This window comes from Melozone crissalis, unplaced genomic scaffold (genome assembly GCF_028551555.1).
Source record: "Melozone crissalis strain CALT ecotype California unplaced genomic scaffold, PUWL_Pcris_2 ptg000026l_1, whole genome shotgun sequence".
Lineage (NCBI taxonomy): Eukaryota > Metazoa > Chordata > Aves > Passeriformes > Passerellidae > Melozone > Melozone crissalis.
Window position 1 is genome coordinate 9,068,549 of NW_026535804.1, and position 13,881 is coordinate 9,082,429.

Genomic DNA, 13,881 nt, shown 5'->3' on the forward strand with positions numbered 1-13,881 from the left:
TGGTTTGGATTGGAAGGATCCTTAACGATCATCCCATCTCATTCCAACCCTTTGCCATGGGCAGGGACACCTCCTACTAGACCAGGTGCTAAAAGCCCAGTCCAACCTGTCCTTAACACCACCAGGGATAAAAGCTAAACCTTCCCATACCAGAAAGCCTGGCTGAAACCAGGTCTGCTAACTACAACACCACAGGGTAACTACCCTGAAGCCTGAGATCCACCCAGTATGCAGAACAAGTTATGGGCACTTCTGAAACTCCCCCTCATTGCCCCAGAACAGTAACCCTCTATTTTCCCTTCAGTGGCATTTGGGTCCCTGGTCCATGTGTGGGACTGGACTTTGCTGTGTCCAGGCTGCCTTAGGGTTCCTGTTCCCAGCACAGCTGCTGCCCACAGTGCTGGGGCAGAGCAGTACAAAATCAGTCCTGAACTCATCCCAGCCCACAGCCACTACCCAGCAGTGAAGATTCTAAAGGACTTGGGCTCAAACTTCACCTTCTATCCCTAAGCTAAGGGCAATACATGGAAATACAAGGGATAAATAATAACACTTACGTAAACATACATGAAAACAGAAAATAAACTCTCAGAACAGCTTGTGCTTTCTTAGTAATCACCACTCCTTATTTACCAAGAAAAAAAGGTCACATAGTAATGCCTTTTTTGAAAGCTTTTGTCCCTAGAGTGGCCTTGTGAGATAAATCTATTTTTCCATGAAAGTGCTGGGGAAACAGGGAGTGGTCAGGCAGATGAAGCCAACTTACTGATGCCATGTAGACAACCATATAATGCAAAACACTGACCCTAAAATAATAGGCAACATGGAGCTGTGATCCCTTCAGTCCTTTTGCACAAACAAGGAGATCAGGTAATCTCACAGGCATGTGCCCTTGCTGCATGTTAATGATCAGTTCTTGACTCACAACTCCTCCTTTTTCATAGTGGGTCAAAGTCATCTCTGTGCCAACAAGAGCCACAAGCTCTTTCAGTTTCACTGAGCCCTATTTCAGAGAAAGAATGGGACTTAGAAGTGAGACAGAAATCTGACAAAAGCTTTGCAAAAGTAAAGAAATATTTCTGCAAGAAAAAAGAAAAACTAAATTAGTCTCACCTCCAGGCCATTGCCTCAAATTCCATTTTAAAGACCAGCTCCTCAGCTGGGTGGGCAGCACAGCTTCACTCAAGTCAGCTTAGCCAAGAAATTACTCGTAAGGGATGAGCCATAAGAAATGTATTCCCTTGATATCTGGAGAACCAACTGCGTTCACTGAGAGCATGCCATTTAAAGTAATGTTTAAAGAAAAAAACCCAAAAATCAGCCAAAATATTTATATCTATTATGTAAATATTAGTAATAATACTACACATAAGATTACTACAAAAAATAAAAGAACTGAAATGTTTGCCAAGCAGTCTCAGTGGGGAGGTGAGAGCAGGTAAGATATGAGCAGATATTTATTATTACTGACATTATTTTATGAAGATGGTACAGGTCAAGTTCTGGCATCAAATTTACATACTGGGAGGAAATTTGTGAGATGCAATCTTGCCTTCTGCCAAAATGCTCTCTCCAAAAGTTTTCTGGACTGTTCAAGGATGAGGGTCAGCCTGTATGTCCAAACCAGTCAGCCAGAAATCCTCATGCTCTGCTTGCAAACCAATTGACTGGAACTGGAAAGGACAGCTGACATAAGTGAACTCTTTGTCAAAGAGCTCAGCCACTTGGCAGGGAAGCTAGAAACACTGCATTATTCCAGCCTTGCACAGAGGTTACCACCAAATACATTGGCTGGTGCTGCCAGTCAGTAGGTTGATGATGCCCCACTGCTCAGAGCTGCTTGTTTTATTCTGAAGACACAGTGTTCAGCAGGAAAATCTCACAGGAATTAGAAGAATAAAGCTGTAATGAAAACAGATTTACAACTTCTGGGAGAAAACCTGCCATAGTCACATTTTCAAAGCTTTAATGCTTGGCTGAGTGTGATAGGTGGTGTCACTGCAGAGCCTGAGCAAGATGCAAAATGTGTCCCTGGCAGCGGATTCCTCCTGCCCGGGAGCTCATCCCAGTGAAAGTTTTTTGTCTCTTTCCATCCTGCCTACCCCAGTGCAGCCCAGTGCAGCCCAGTTTGCCATGGGCAGAGCCTGCTGCCTTTCCTCCCTGCCAGGCTGGCTGGGCCTCGCTGGGTGGGCCAGGGCCACGCTCACCTGCCAAGCAGCTGTACAGCAGTTTGGGTTCTTTATATCATACTCTCGTATGTACAGCCCATAAGGAAAACTGCCTGTCAAAACGTGAAGACATACAAAAATACATGTGCCCATAGTGTTCGATCTGTGTCCTTGGGGAATACCCAGGAAGGGAAGGCCCTGACCAGCGCACCCACGGACCTGTCCCGGTTCTGGGACCTGGCTGATGTCACACACACTCAGAGGCAGCACCACGGAGACCGCGCCTAACCCGAGTGGGCACGGAGCGCACCTGCAGGGCAGGGACGTCCCGAGAACCGGCCGGGAGCCCCGGGCCCGCTCCCCCGGCCCCGCAGGCTCGGCGGGCCCGGCCCCGGGGCGGAGCGGGGCGGGCCGGACGGGGGCAGTGCCCGGCCGGGGCTTGAGCCCGCCCGGCCGCCCGCCCGGCCGGGGATGGCGGCGCCGCCAGAGCTGGAGGCAGCGGTGGGGATGGCGGCGCCGCCGGAGCTGGAGGCAGCGGTGGGGATGGCGGCGCCGCCGGAGGCGCAGGAGGCGCTGTCGCGGGGCTTCTCGGAGGAGCAGTTTGGGGCCGCCTGCCGGGAGCTGGACCAGCCGGCGCCGGCCGCGGCGGGGCCCTGGCAGCTCCTGGTGGAGACCATGGGCGTGCGGATCTACCGGCTGTACCACCAGGTGGGCGGGCTCCGGCTGCCGGCCCGGGGCGGCCGGGGGGCGGTGGGTGGCAGGGATGCCGGGGCGGTGGTGGCGAAGATGGGGGCGGTGGATGGCAGGGGTGCGGTGGTGACCGGGATGCGGTTCCCGCACGACCCGGCCCGCAGCCGCGGGTTCCCCGCACAGGCCTGGGCTCGGTTTCTTCAGGCTCGCAGAAAGCCGCTTTCCGGGTAATGCCATTAAGTGCTGATGAGAAAGCTGCTGGGCCGCAGTGACCCCGCGGAAGCGAGCTGGGGAATTCCGGGGGTTCCGTGTGCCACCCTCCCGAGCCCCCTCGGACAGGGTTGTGCTCAGGGGAGCGTGTCCCCGAACATCCCGAGCCCCGCCCGTGTCACAGCATCCTCTCTCCAGGAGCCCGCCCCCCTTCCTGCCTCTCTCCAGACCACACTGATTTCCCACCCTTTGCCCTCTAAAATCAGGAGGTAGTTCAGAAAGGGTTGGAATGAAATTCTTCCCTTTTGGGGTGACTAACTTCTTTAAAGAACTTCCATGGTTTAGGAACTGACTTGTAATTGACAGTGTTTTCATTCTGACAAAGATTTACTATTCAATACTGACTTCTAAATCCATATTTAAATATATGTATAAATATTCTGGTTTTTAACTGAGCGATCATAGTTTCCTCTCAGCTCCCTCTGGACTTCATGCTGTTCTTTGCACGACAATTTTGTATTTGTATTCTGAGAAATTATTTCTGACATGGTAATGTTAGAAAAAACCAGAAAGCATACAGGGCTGTGCTAAAGTCACAATGGGTTGGGGAAAGCCTCTTTAAAAAAAACATCACTTCGTAGGCCTTGGAATTTTCTTCAGTGATAAATAGTCCGTGTTGACAGTGTGGATGTGGTGACTGGCGATGGCAAGAGGAGCTTATCAGTCAGCGCACACAGCTGGGTGAGACTGGGGTGCCTGCCAGGTACCCATGCAAGGATCAGTGAGTTGCTGGAGTTCAGGGTGCTGGGGGTGTTCCTGCTGGAGTGGATGAAGTACAGGCTTTAGGATTAGAGCTCAACCCAGAGCTGTAAATGCATTGTGCCGTGGATGAAGGCAAAGGAACTTTGGGAGGCTGGATTTGGCCAGGCTCATGGGAGCAGGGAAGCCCTGGCTCACTGCAGTGGCTGTGCTGCTATTGTATGAATGCAGCTCAGGCTTCTCCTCCTCATCCTTTTGTGCTTTTATGCACAGGGACTGTAGAGATAAAAGGACTATTTGAAACTAAAAAAACCTATTTACAGGTGTCTGTCATTTTTAATGTAGTGTACAATGCCCCCAGTTTGGGCTGGATGGACAGACTGCGTAGGATGTGAGGGACCTTTTCAAGTCCAATCTTGGGACTCTTGTCCAATCTTGTGACTCTTCTAGGAAATAAATCTACTGTTTTGTCTTTCAGTTGCTTCAGATTGCTGCAAGAGAAGATGAAGTCTAGAAGTAGAGTCTTTGTTTAAAGTTGTTACTGGGAAAATTAGCTTTTAGAACTTACTGAACTGCAATTCCCCTGCAGCAACAGTACTCCAGGAAGCTGAAAGCAGCAATTATTCTTCCTGTTGCCTTCTCTTTTTGCCTTGTCTTTCCACCTTCTCTGCAGGCTGCAGAAATAGATCTGGGCTTTCCTGCTCAGTGCTGCATTCCAGCCAAGCTGATTGACTCTCCTGATGACATGCCTCAGAAAAATGGAAACGTTTCACTCTTGTTTTAACCTTCTTACTGTAAATTGCTGGTTTTCTTGTGAGAATAAAAATGTTGATGCCTCTTAGAAAGATGATGAGTGCGTGGGGTTACACAGATGCTGAATAGTTCAGGTTTGAAGCTGGTGATTGGTGCTTCAGTGAAGCCACAGTGAAGATGAGTAGCTTAAGCTTCTTGCTCACATCACTGTTTTCTGGTACTTCAAATCCTCATCTTCTGGAGTTGATTTGTGAAGGCCAGGTAAAGAAGAAAAGAATGTTGTATAAGCCTTCTTTTCCTTTCCTTGGGAATGCTTTGATTTGATTTCTACACTATATATTTGAAATACTCTCATTCTTTTAATTTAGTCCTGAACTGTCATTGTTTTAAAGTAGTCCCGAACTCGTACTAACAATGGTACAAACATTGCTCCATAGGCACAGATGGAATTACCATATGTTGAAAGTGACATTAAACAGGAGATATCCTGCACCCCACCCCTTCAGTGCATACAGCTTTCTGAAAGAAAATAGCTGATAAATATTCAAGGCAGATATGAGTGCACTGTATGTAAGCATGGACATTGTAAAGCATTCTTGTATCCCAGCCCGATGTGTAAGCAGAACTAACTTGCCGCAAGAATTTAATGCTTCTGGTAAACCTCAGTGTGGGCAGGATTCAGTCCACACTGACCACTGGAGCTGAAGAGGGGGCTGTGTTTGTGAAGAAGCATGCTCCCTCTGGAACTCCTGATGAAGTAAAAGGGCACTGGTGTAAGGGAAGGAACAGCCATTGTGCAGGGCAGGTCAGCCTGGCTGCATTTACACTTTCATGTATAGATCAAAAAGTCGAGAGGTTAAAGACTGAATCTTGTTTTCTGAGCACTTGCTTTCACAGCTCTTGAGCATATTTGTAATTTGTGCCCCACCTAACTTCCTTGAGCTGTTCTCCCTGATGCAGAGTACTTCCCTTTCCTGTGTGACTTTTCCTCTCTTCATTCTGTTTCCACAGCAATCAGGACTTTATGAATATAAAATCTTTGGTGGTCTTGCTGACATTCCCCCAAAATTGTGTGCAGATGTCTACATGGACTTGGATTTCAGAAAAAAGTGGGATCAGTATGTTAAAGGTAAGCTCATCTAGGCAGTGTAAAAGCAAGCTGGAATCCACATTGATTGTTCCCACTAAAACTTTCTTCAAAGGTATTTCAAAGTTACTGTCTCCAAAGACTTTGGGTCAGACTTAAATATCTTTTGGGATAAGGTTGCACTCTGCAAATACACAAGTAAACACTGATATGGAATCTCTAATGTCTCAACAGTATTTCTCTTTCCTCTGGAATGAATTCTTTCCCTGTTGGTTAAAGCATATGATTGGCATCGCTGGTTATGCTGGAGCTCTTGTAACTTCTTCTTGTAATGCTTAGGTTAAATTTTAGTAGATGTCTTGGGGAGAAATGGGCTGGTACCTTCTGTGCATCTTTGCACAGGGCAGGGGAGCAGTGCATCATGGAATTGCAGGTTGGAAGGGACTTCTGGGATCATCTGGTCCAAACTTCCTTGGTGAGAGCACAGTCAAGACAAAATGGCCTCGCACCCTCTTCAGCTGAGTCTTAAAATTTGTCCTTGGGGAGATTATTTCAAAGGCTAATGTCTTTATGAAAATTTTTCCTCGGGCTTCCACCAGTTTGACGAATGGTGGAATATCTTTTCCTGAAAGCATGGGTTGTTCTTGGCACCTTTTACAGAAAGGAATGGGTGTATCGAGAGTGTATGGCTTTTACAGAGAAAGGAATAACTAATTTAGTTAAGTTTATTTAATGTTGTCTTTGAAAAGGGGCATTAAACCTGGATATCCATATGGTGCTAAAACATCCTAAGTCAGCAGTAACAAGGTAAGGGTGCAGCTGATGTAGGTATCTAGTAATCCATTTATTTTAAAGATGGGGAGCATTTTCTTTTTAAGCCTGTGCTTGAAGTCAGAGCAGGCCAGTAAAACTGAAAAGTGGTCTGAGTGTTTTGCTGAGCAAAGAGCAGTGTTAAAAACCAAAGACTTGTTAAATGTTGTGCTTGTAAGGTTTAGAACAGCTCCAGGGTGAATGATTGCTGATAATGCCAGTGGCTGCATTGATACAGAGACCCATAAATTTAACTCATGTCAGTCTTGGGCAAATTTAAGGAGTAGTGTCTTCATTAAGAAGTGTTAATTGTCAAAATGCTCAGTAGCTTTCTTGTAGCAAAAGCCATTTTGCCATTAATGAAACAAAGAGTCAGAGTGGGACTCAGCTTTATTGTATTGGATGTAAAAATACTCTGTTGAGTTACTTCAGCAGTCTTTAAGTGCATTTAGGAGAAATGAATGCTTCTTAAATAAACACTTTTTTTTTTTTTTAATTCCTTCATAGAGAAAAGAAAGGAAGCTGCTGGGGGAAGCTACACCCTTAAACTAAAAACTAGATAATGTTGCAGAGCTGACATTTGTATCCTTGCTGACCATGGTTTGTTCATCTCTTAATTTATACTTGTGCTGGTGCTTTAAGTCCAGCATTTCACAGAAATTAACTCTTAGAGGGCTTAAATATAACGTAATGCTTTCCTTCCTACTTAAAAATTGACACAAGCCCACCTGTTTTTTAGGATGGTACATATGATGAAAGTGCTAGCCAATGTTTTAAATGTAACCCCAGTTCAGCCTGGGTTTTTTCTTTCACATTTGGGAAGAAACCCCAGAAAACTTCCATTGAGAGCCTTCTTGCTCGTGGTGTTACTGTTTTTATTCCTTGGTGCTCTTACAGCCATGCAAGTGGCAGTCCAAAGGAGAATTCTCTGCTGAACATTGAAATAAAAACCTGATCAGAGCAGAAGGAGCTGCCTTTTTAGCTGAAAAGGCAACTGCTTCTTCTGCATGCTCCTGAATATCCACGACATGTGGACACCCTGGGGCCTGGTTTGTGCTGCAGCTGCCAGCTCAGCAGGGAAGTTGTGACTGAGGTACCACGTGCTGCTGTGGCATGGTGCAAAATGGTTGGGCCTGAGCAATACTGAAACTGGCTGGTCCTGATTGCAGCACCTTCCTGACTGAGATCAGACTTCCCAACAGTTTCACAGTGATAACTGACTGCTGAAGCAGTAAGTGCTGCTGTCCCTATTATGGATGGAACAGACTTGTGATCTCTTGTAGTGGTGCTAAATGAAATCAGATTATTATTAAAATGCACTGTGTTCTGGTTTGAAGTGAATGCAGGTGGGATGTGGTTTATGTATTGTGGTTTTTTTCCTGTGTTTGCAAAGATACACAGGTAAATGAGGTAGCTAATAAGAGTAATTGGAGTCTTTAAAACAGTGTCATGGTGCTTTTGTAAAAGGAGATCTCTGTGGTTAGGAGTGAATAATCCAATGCTCCAGTGACCTCTGGTGGAAAACATAAATGTTGTGGGTTATTACAACACCAGGTGCGTCCAGTGCTGCTCCAGCTGGAGAAAAGGAGAGGCTGTTTCTGTGGGTGACAGCTGATCTGCAGGGCATGCCAACAGAATCCTGGTTTGGAATATATTATATAGGGAAAGAATCTCCCATGTGGGGCACTGTTCTTGCCTTGTCAGTGAGATTATTGGTTTATTCTGGCCTCACTTTCAAAAACCTGGCTCTGGAGGATATAGAGCACCTCAGACACAAGTCTGCTGTAAAGGAAGAAGAGGCCACTGTGGCTGTGAAGGTGAAGCACCTTTCTGGATCCCACTGTTCTTTACTGCAGACCCTGGGCCAGCAGCAGCTCACCCTGGCTCAGCCCCAGGGCTCATCAGGTTCCATTGCTGCCTCCGGGAAGGAAGCTGTGCTGTAGACAGGTTTTCAAACTCGATTGTGTGGTTTGATTAGAACTAATTTTTCTCCTTCAGACGACTACTCTCCAACTGAGTCACTGCCATGTTTTAGGCACTATTCTTAGGTTACTTTTTTTCATATTCTGCTGCCTTCTGATTTGAGTTTCCAGGCAGACTGAAGGTGGTGTAATGAAGGCTCATGAACTGCTCAGGATTCTAGTTTGCTGTTGCATGTATGTACTGCTGTGAAATTCCTGACAGCTTTTCCAAAATTCATTAATCCCCATGTAAGACGTCTTCAGGTGTTAGAAAGCTGCACTCATCCTAGTTCCATGTTAATTCAGTATAATTTACAAGGGTGATGACATGCCTGTGAAAAAGCACATTGTACTTGTGACTTAGATTTATGCAGAACATGCACAGGTGAGGAAAAAGCTTTGAGATGGAAAAGCTTTGAATGAGAAAACTGTTGGAAAAGGAATTTGGCTCTGTTGCCCTCAGAATTGTTCTCATTTTATGGGCTGTGATTTCTGGATTTTTTTGGTTTTGGTTTTTTTTTTCCCACCAATTAATCCAATAGCCAAAGAAAAACAGGCCACCTATTTTTGTGTATTTGATTCCTGAACAATCCTGGTACAGAACATCTTAATGTTTCTTACTGCTAAAATCCTACATACCTGTCAATTTTGACATCAGGGTTGCATGTAAAATGTGTTCATGTCAGAAATCTGAGCAGTTCTTGATCCCATCTATATTTCTGTTGCAGTAGAAATTAAAAATATCTAACAGTCTTCTTTTTTCAACCGTAGAACTGTATGAGGAAACATATGATGGTGAGAAAGTAATCTACTGGGAAGTGAAGTACCCTTTTCCTCTCTCAAACAGAGATGTATCCTTTCAAGTTTTTGTTCCTCTTGCAGTTTCTGCCACTTGGTCATCCAGGAATCCCAGCAATGAACTGATTCCATCACTGGGCTGCACTGATCTAAGATCTTGCACTCCCTGTGTTGCATGAATATATGTGGCATGAAGAGGAGCGTGGGCGCCTCTTCCCACACAGAGCTAGAGCTCCCACAGCTGAATTACTGCTCTGCAGGATTGAATCCTGTAGGGACACGAGAAATAACTCAAAGGAGGGGCTGTTTGTGATGGAACTCGCTTGTCAGCTCCTCATCCCTCAAAGTGACATTGTTTTGACGTGGCTCCTCAACTTGCAGTGCAGTATGTCTATATCCGGGAGAGCCGGGAGATGGATGTGCAGGGGAGGAAGATCTGGGTTGTGTTGGCAAAAAGTGTGGCTGTTCCTCAGTGCCCTGAGAAGCCTGGTATTATCAGAGTTAAGAGCTATAAACAAAGCCTGGTAATTGAAAGTGATGGCAAGGCTGGAAGTAAAGGTAAGAGGTCAAGAAAATGTGTGGCAAGTCGTGTAGGCAGGGAGTGTATATATTGGCAAAACACACAAAGAGGGGGACTGGAAATGTTAAGCCAAGGTTTACTTTAAAATGGAGGAAACCTTTGGAAATGTCCAGTGCAGTGCACTAGTGTGAAGAATCTTTTTATGTAGCAGTTGGGCTGGGTGGTTAAGAATAGTCCACTGACCACTTCCTTCTGCCTTCCCATCCCAGCCCCAGTCTGTGCTGCTTTTCCTGCCAGACAGTTCAGCTGGGGAGACACTGCTGCAATTTTCTTAACTCAGCAATGATTCAAGTATTGTGTTTGACAGATGTGTAGATTAAAGGGTTTGCCTAGAGCTTGACTTCTGTCTGAGATGAGACTTTTAAAGACAGTCTTATTTTATAAGACAGGGTGCCAAAAATGGTTTACAGTAATCGAAATGCCTGTTGTGGCTCTGTCAGCTTCCCAGAGGTTAACAGGGAATGCCTGTATTTACTTCACCTTTCACTTCAGGACCAGTTGGATTTTTTGTGCAGAATTGAGAGTAGAGCTGTTGTAGTTGGTGCTTCAGGATGCACTGACAGCTTCTGCCACAGTGTGTTAGAGCTGGCTCAGGTCACTGGTAGGTAACTTCTCTCTCCTCTCTAGTCTACATGTACTATTTTGATAATCCTGGTGGCATGATTCCAACCTGGCTGGTCAACTGGGCTGCCAAGGTAAGGAAAGGATGCGGATAATGATCTTTGGCTAATCTGTTTCAAGCAATGAATTCACTGCAGTCATACCCATCTTCTATGTTTTGGGCAGAATTTTTTTTTCTGGAACAGATATATCAGTGTTCCTAGCTTTTACACAGTGCCATATTTTCTGTCTCACTATTGTATGCTCTCATGACAATGGTCTTAATTAATTTACTTATTTTAATTCCTGTCAAATTCCTTTGGTTTTTCAACCAGGCAGGTAAATTTCTGCAGCAAACCCCAAATAATCTGTGTTTCAGAGAATATATGAATAGCCTCAAGACAAGCAAACTTCAGTAATGCAGTTTATTCCCAAAATATTCAAAGAATGGCTTGATGCTATGTACCAGATCTTAGAATTTATCTTAGACAATTGGATATTGGATCTTAGAACTGTATCTGTTTGATGTCCTTGATCTATATAAAGGGAATACTCATTTTGCTTATAGTTTTTATTGGTTTCATTATGCAAGAATAACTTTTCTGCCTTTCTCTTTACAGAGTGGTGTGCCTGCTTTCTTGAAGGATATACAAAAAGCTTGCCTTAATTATTCTAAGACACATGGGTGTTGAAATTGATTTGAACCATTTAATTCCTAGATCTCTGCTGTTACAGGAGCAAATGTTATATATTACACTGGATAAAATCTACCTCTAATATTGGAAAGAATTTTATTTTAGTTTGAGTTATGCCTTGAGTTTTATTACATTTTTTTTCGACTGAAGAGCTGGCCACTGGCAAAGTAGCACCAATATCAGCTGCAGCTTTTGAAAATACTCAAGTTTTACCTTGTTTCCCATGCTTTGTTTATGCTGGTTGTCAGGTATCAGCTAGAGGAGTTCTGTGCTGGATGTGTTACGTCCTTGCACAAGAGACAACAATCTTACCAGAAAAATGTCTGAACTTGGACTTCAGATTATCTGCATGGGTTATGCCTGGATCTGCTTTTGCTACCCAAGTTTGTCATTCTTAAACTCTCTGCCTGATATAAACCTAAAAAAGGCTGAGGAATGAGGTAAATTACTAGAAATGTGCAATAGGAAGTCTGTGATGCTAAGCTCCCTTAAATCCAGCTGTAAAAAGATCAAGCCTAAAGCTTTGCATTCACAGCTCCATATTTCTGCATGAAATGTAAAAACTTTTATTTGTGTCCAGCTAGAAGAAAAAGGAGGTGACTTCTTGCATGTCTGATTTAAGAGGAACAAGTTTTATCTCCAGAGTCAGTAGCCTTATCTATAAAGCAGCTTGGACACCAACTTGAAACTGGAGGTAATTTTAAACTGGGTGCCTGCCACTGAATGTGGATGAGCTTGATGTGGAGCTTGGGCTTGCTTGCATTTTTAAATATATAAAATTTATATAATATAAAAAAATAAATATGCTGATATAAAGAAGGGATGGTGACACACTAAAAGCTTAACTGAGCAGGAAATTAAATTTTCTGGGAGTGGGGTGGGGGGAGGAGGGACAGGGAGTGCATAAAGGAATGACAGGACACCATTCTCAGGGATTTAAAATATTCAGCATTTTTCCTAAATCGAATCCTGTTTCTGAATAAGTCTGGTAATGGAGTAGCTTTATGTTGTAAAAAATAAACAATTGAAATGATGCATTTACACCTTGTGTGACTATTTCCAATAAATCATTATTTTGTCCATGTAGTGTTCTTGTTCTGTCTCCATGGTTTAAGAGTTCCATGCTGGGCAGGTCACACATGACAGGCTGATACCCTGAGCTGCCTTACTGTTAAAGGATTTTGAAAGAATAAGTTGGATTAGAACTAAGCAGGATTCTTGTGTTCTGCCAGCAATTCAGGCATTTTTCAATGTGTTTGACTTGGAGACTGTCACTGGATTGGATATTACAGTGTTACACAACATGATATAACAAAATTATAGAAGGAGGATGAATCTTCCTGGAGCAATGATGCAGACTAATTAATTTGCAGGTTTTTCTGAACAAAACTGACCTCTGTGCCACAACAGTCCAAAACTTCCCTGTAATTGTAAACCTACCTTAAAATTTGAGTTGAAATGTTTATAAGCAACGTGTACCTAGTGAGCTGAGTATGTGCACAGAGATGAATCATGTATAAAATAGGTCACTTTTTCATTCTTTTTCTCCAGGCAATCTAATTTTGTTTAGTCTTTTAAGGAAGTGAAAGCAGGAGGAAGACTGAAAGCATTTTATAATCATGAATTCACTTTGTCTTAGACTGGGTATCCCTGTGTGTGCAGTGTGCTGAGACACTGAGGCTGAGAGCTCAGGGGGCTGAATGGCTCCATTGTCAATCCTGCTGAAAATTGGATTTCCTGCAGACCCTGCACTGAGCATGCAGAACACACAGCCTTTGCTCACATATCCATGCTGAAACCCTTGCACAGGCAGCTTCTTGTTCTGGACAAAACTTTCTAAATTAAAACACGTTTGATTAAACAGCAGATACTAAACCCAGCTTTTCCACTGTTTACAAGCAACTAAGCAATGATGTGAGATGAAAGCAACATCGGATCTTGTCTTAAGTTCCCTGTGGGCTTTTAAAGTGACATAAATATGCAGTGACACTTCAATTTAAGTCTGGGTTACTACACCCATCTTGTATTACTAGGGAAGAAAAGTTCCAGCCTGTGTGATGAGGCTTCGTATCTGCATGGGAGATTGTGACTAAAAAGAATTGGTATTTTCAGTTTTTGGATGTAAAGACATTCTTAAATCATTTTAGAGCATTATTAATGACTGATTAAATATTGATCTTCCATAAATTATACATGTGTCATGTGAGCCTTCCTGGATAGCTTGAGCAGGAATTTACCTGCAGGGAAAGTTGTTAAGTCACCATGCATTATGAATTCTGGTGCACAGGGTTATAAAACATGAAACCCCCTTCCCATGCTATTTGTTCATGCAGCACCTCGAAGTTGGTTTTGTTTCACCAGCTTTCCTAAAACTGGAGTGCAAAGTTAGTTCTTTTAGTGATCTGTTGTAAGTAAATGATTGTTTGAATAAAAAAGGAATGAACATTTCTGTTAGGTGATGACTGAGCCTCTCATCTTCTCTATCCCACCCCAGTTAACAGATTGGGAGGTATCACACTACAGATTAACAGGGACTAATGAAGTTTCTCAGCAGCCAAATAGAACTAGAAAAGTGCTGTACTTTCAGTCAACAAACAGGTATCTGCTCCAAAGTGCAATATCAGAGTTTGCATAAATCATAATAAGCTTTGCATCTATTCTCATATAGAACTTCTGTTGTAAATTTAGTAGCTCTTACTGAAACATGTTTTGGCATGTTCTCCACAGAAAGAAGTGGTGGTTTTTTTGGAATGATTGGTTTCCCCACCCC

The 13,881-nt window shown here is 43.7% G+C and overlaps 1 protein-coding gene across 1 annotated transcript; it reads left to right on the top strand.

The window, feature by feature from the left end:
* Positions 1 to 2,675: 2,675 nt before the first annotated feature.
* On the top strand, positions 2,676 to 11,879 carry PCTP (phosphatidylcholine transfer protein). Its single transcript, XM_054278949.1, has 6 exons — positions 2,676 to 2,876; positions 5,592 to 5,709; positions 9,210 to 9,289; positions 9,623 to 9,794; positions 10,444 to 10,511; positions 11,037 to 11,879. Exons 1-6 carry the CDS (start codon positions 2,676 to 2,678, stop codon positions 11,106 to 11,108), a joined length of 711 nt encoding a protein of 236 aa, XP_054134924.1. The 3' UTR covers positions 11,109 to 11,879.
* Positions 11,880 to 13,881: the final 2,002 nt, after the last annotated feature.

Coding starts and splice junctions, on each gene's coding strand:
- PCTP (XM_054278949.1), top strand. CDS start 2,676: ATGGCGGCGCCGCCGGAGCTGGAGGCAGCGGTGGGGATGGCGGCGCCG. Junction 2,877..5,591: donor TCTACCGGCTGTACCACCAG/GTGGGCGGGCTC, acceptor CTGTTTCCACAG/CAATCAGGACTTTATGAATA. Junction 9,795..10,443: donor TGGCAAGGCTGGAAGTAAAG/GTAAGAGGTCAA, acceptor TCTCCTCTCTAG/TCTACATGTACTATTTTGAT.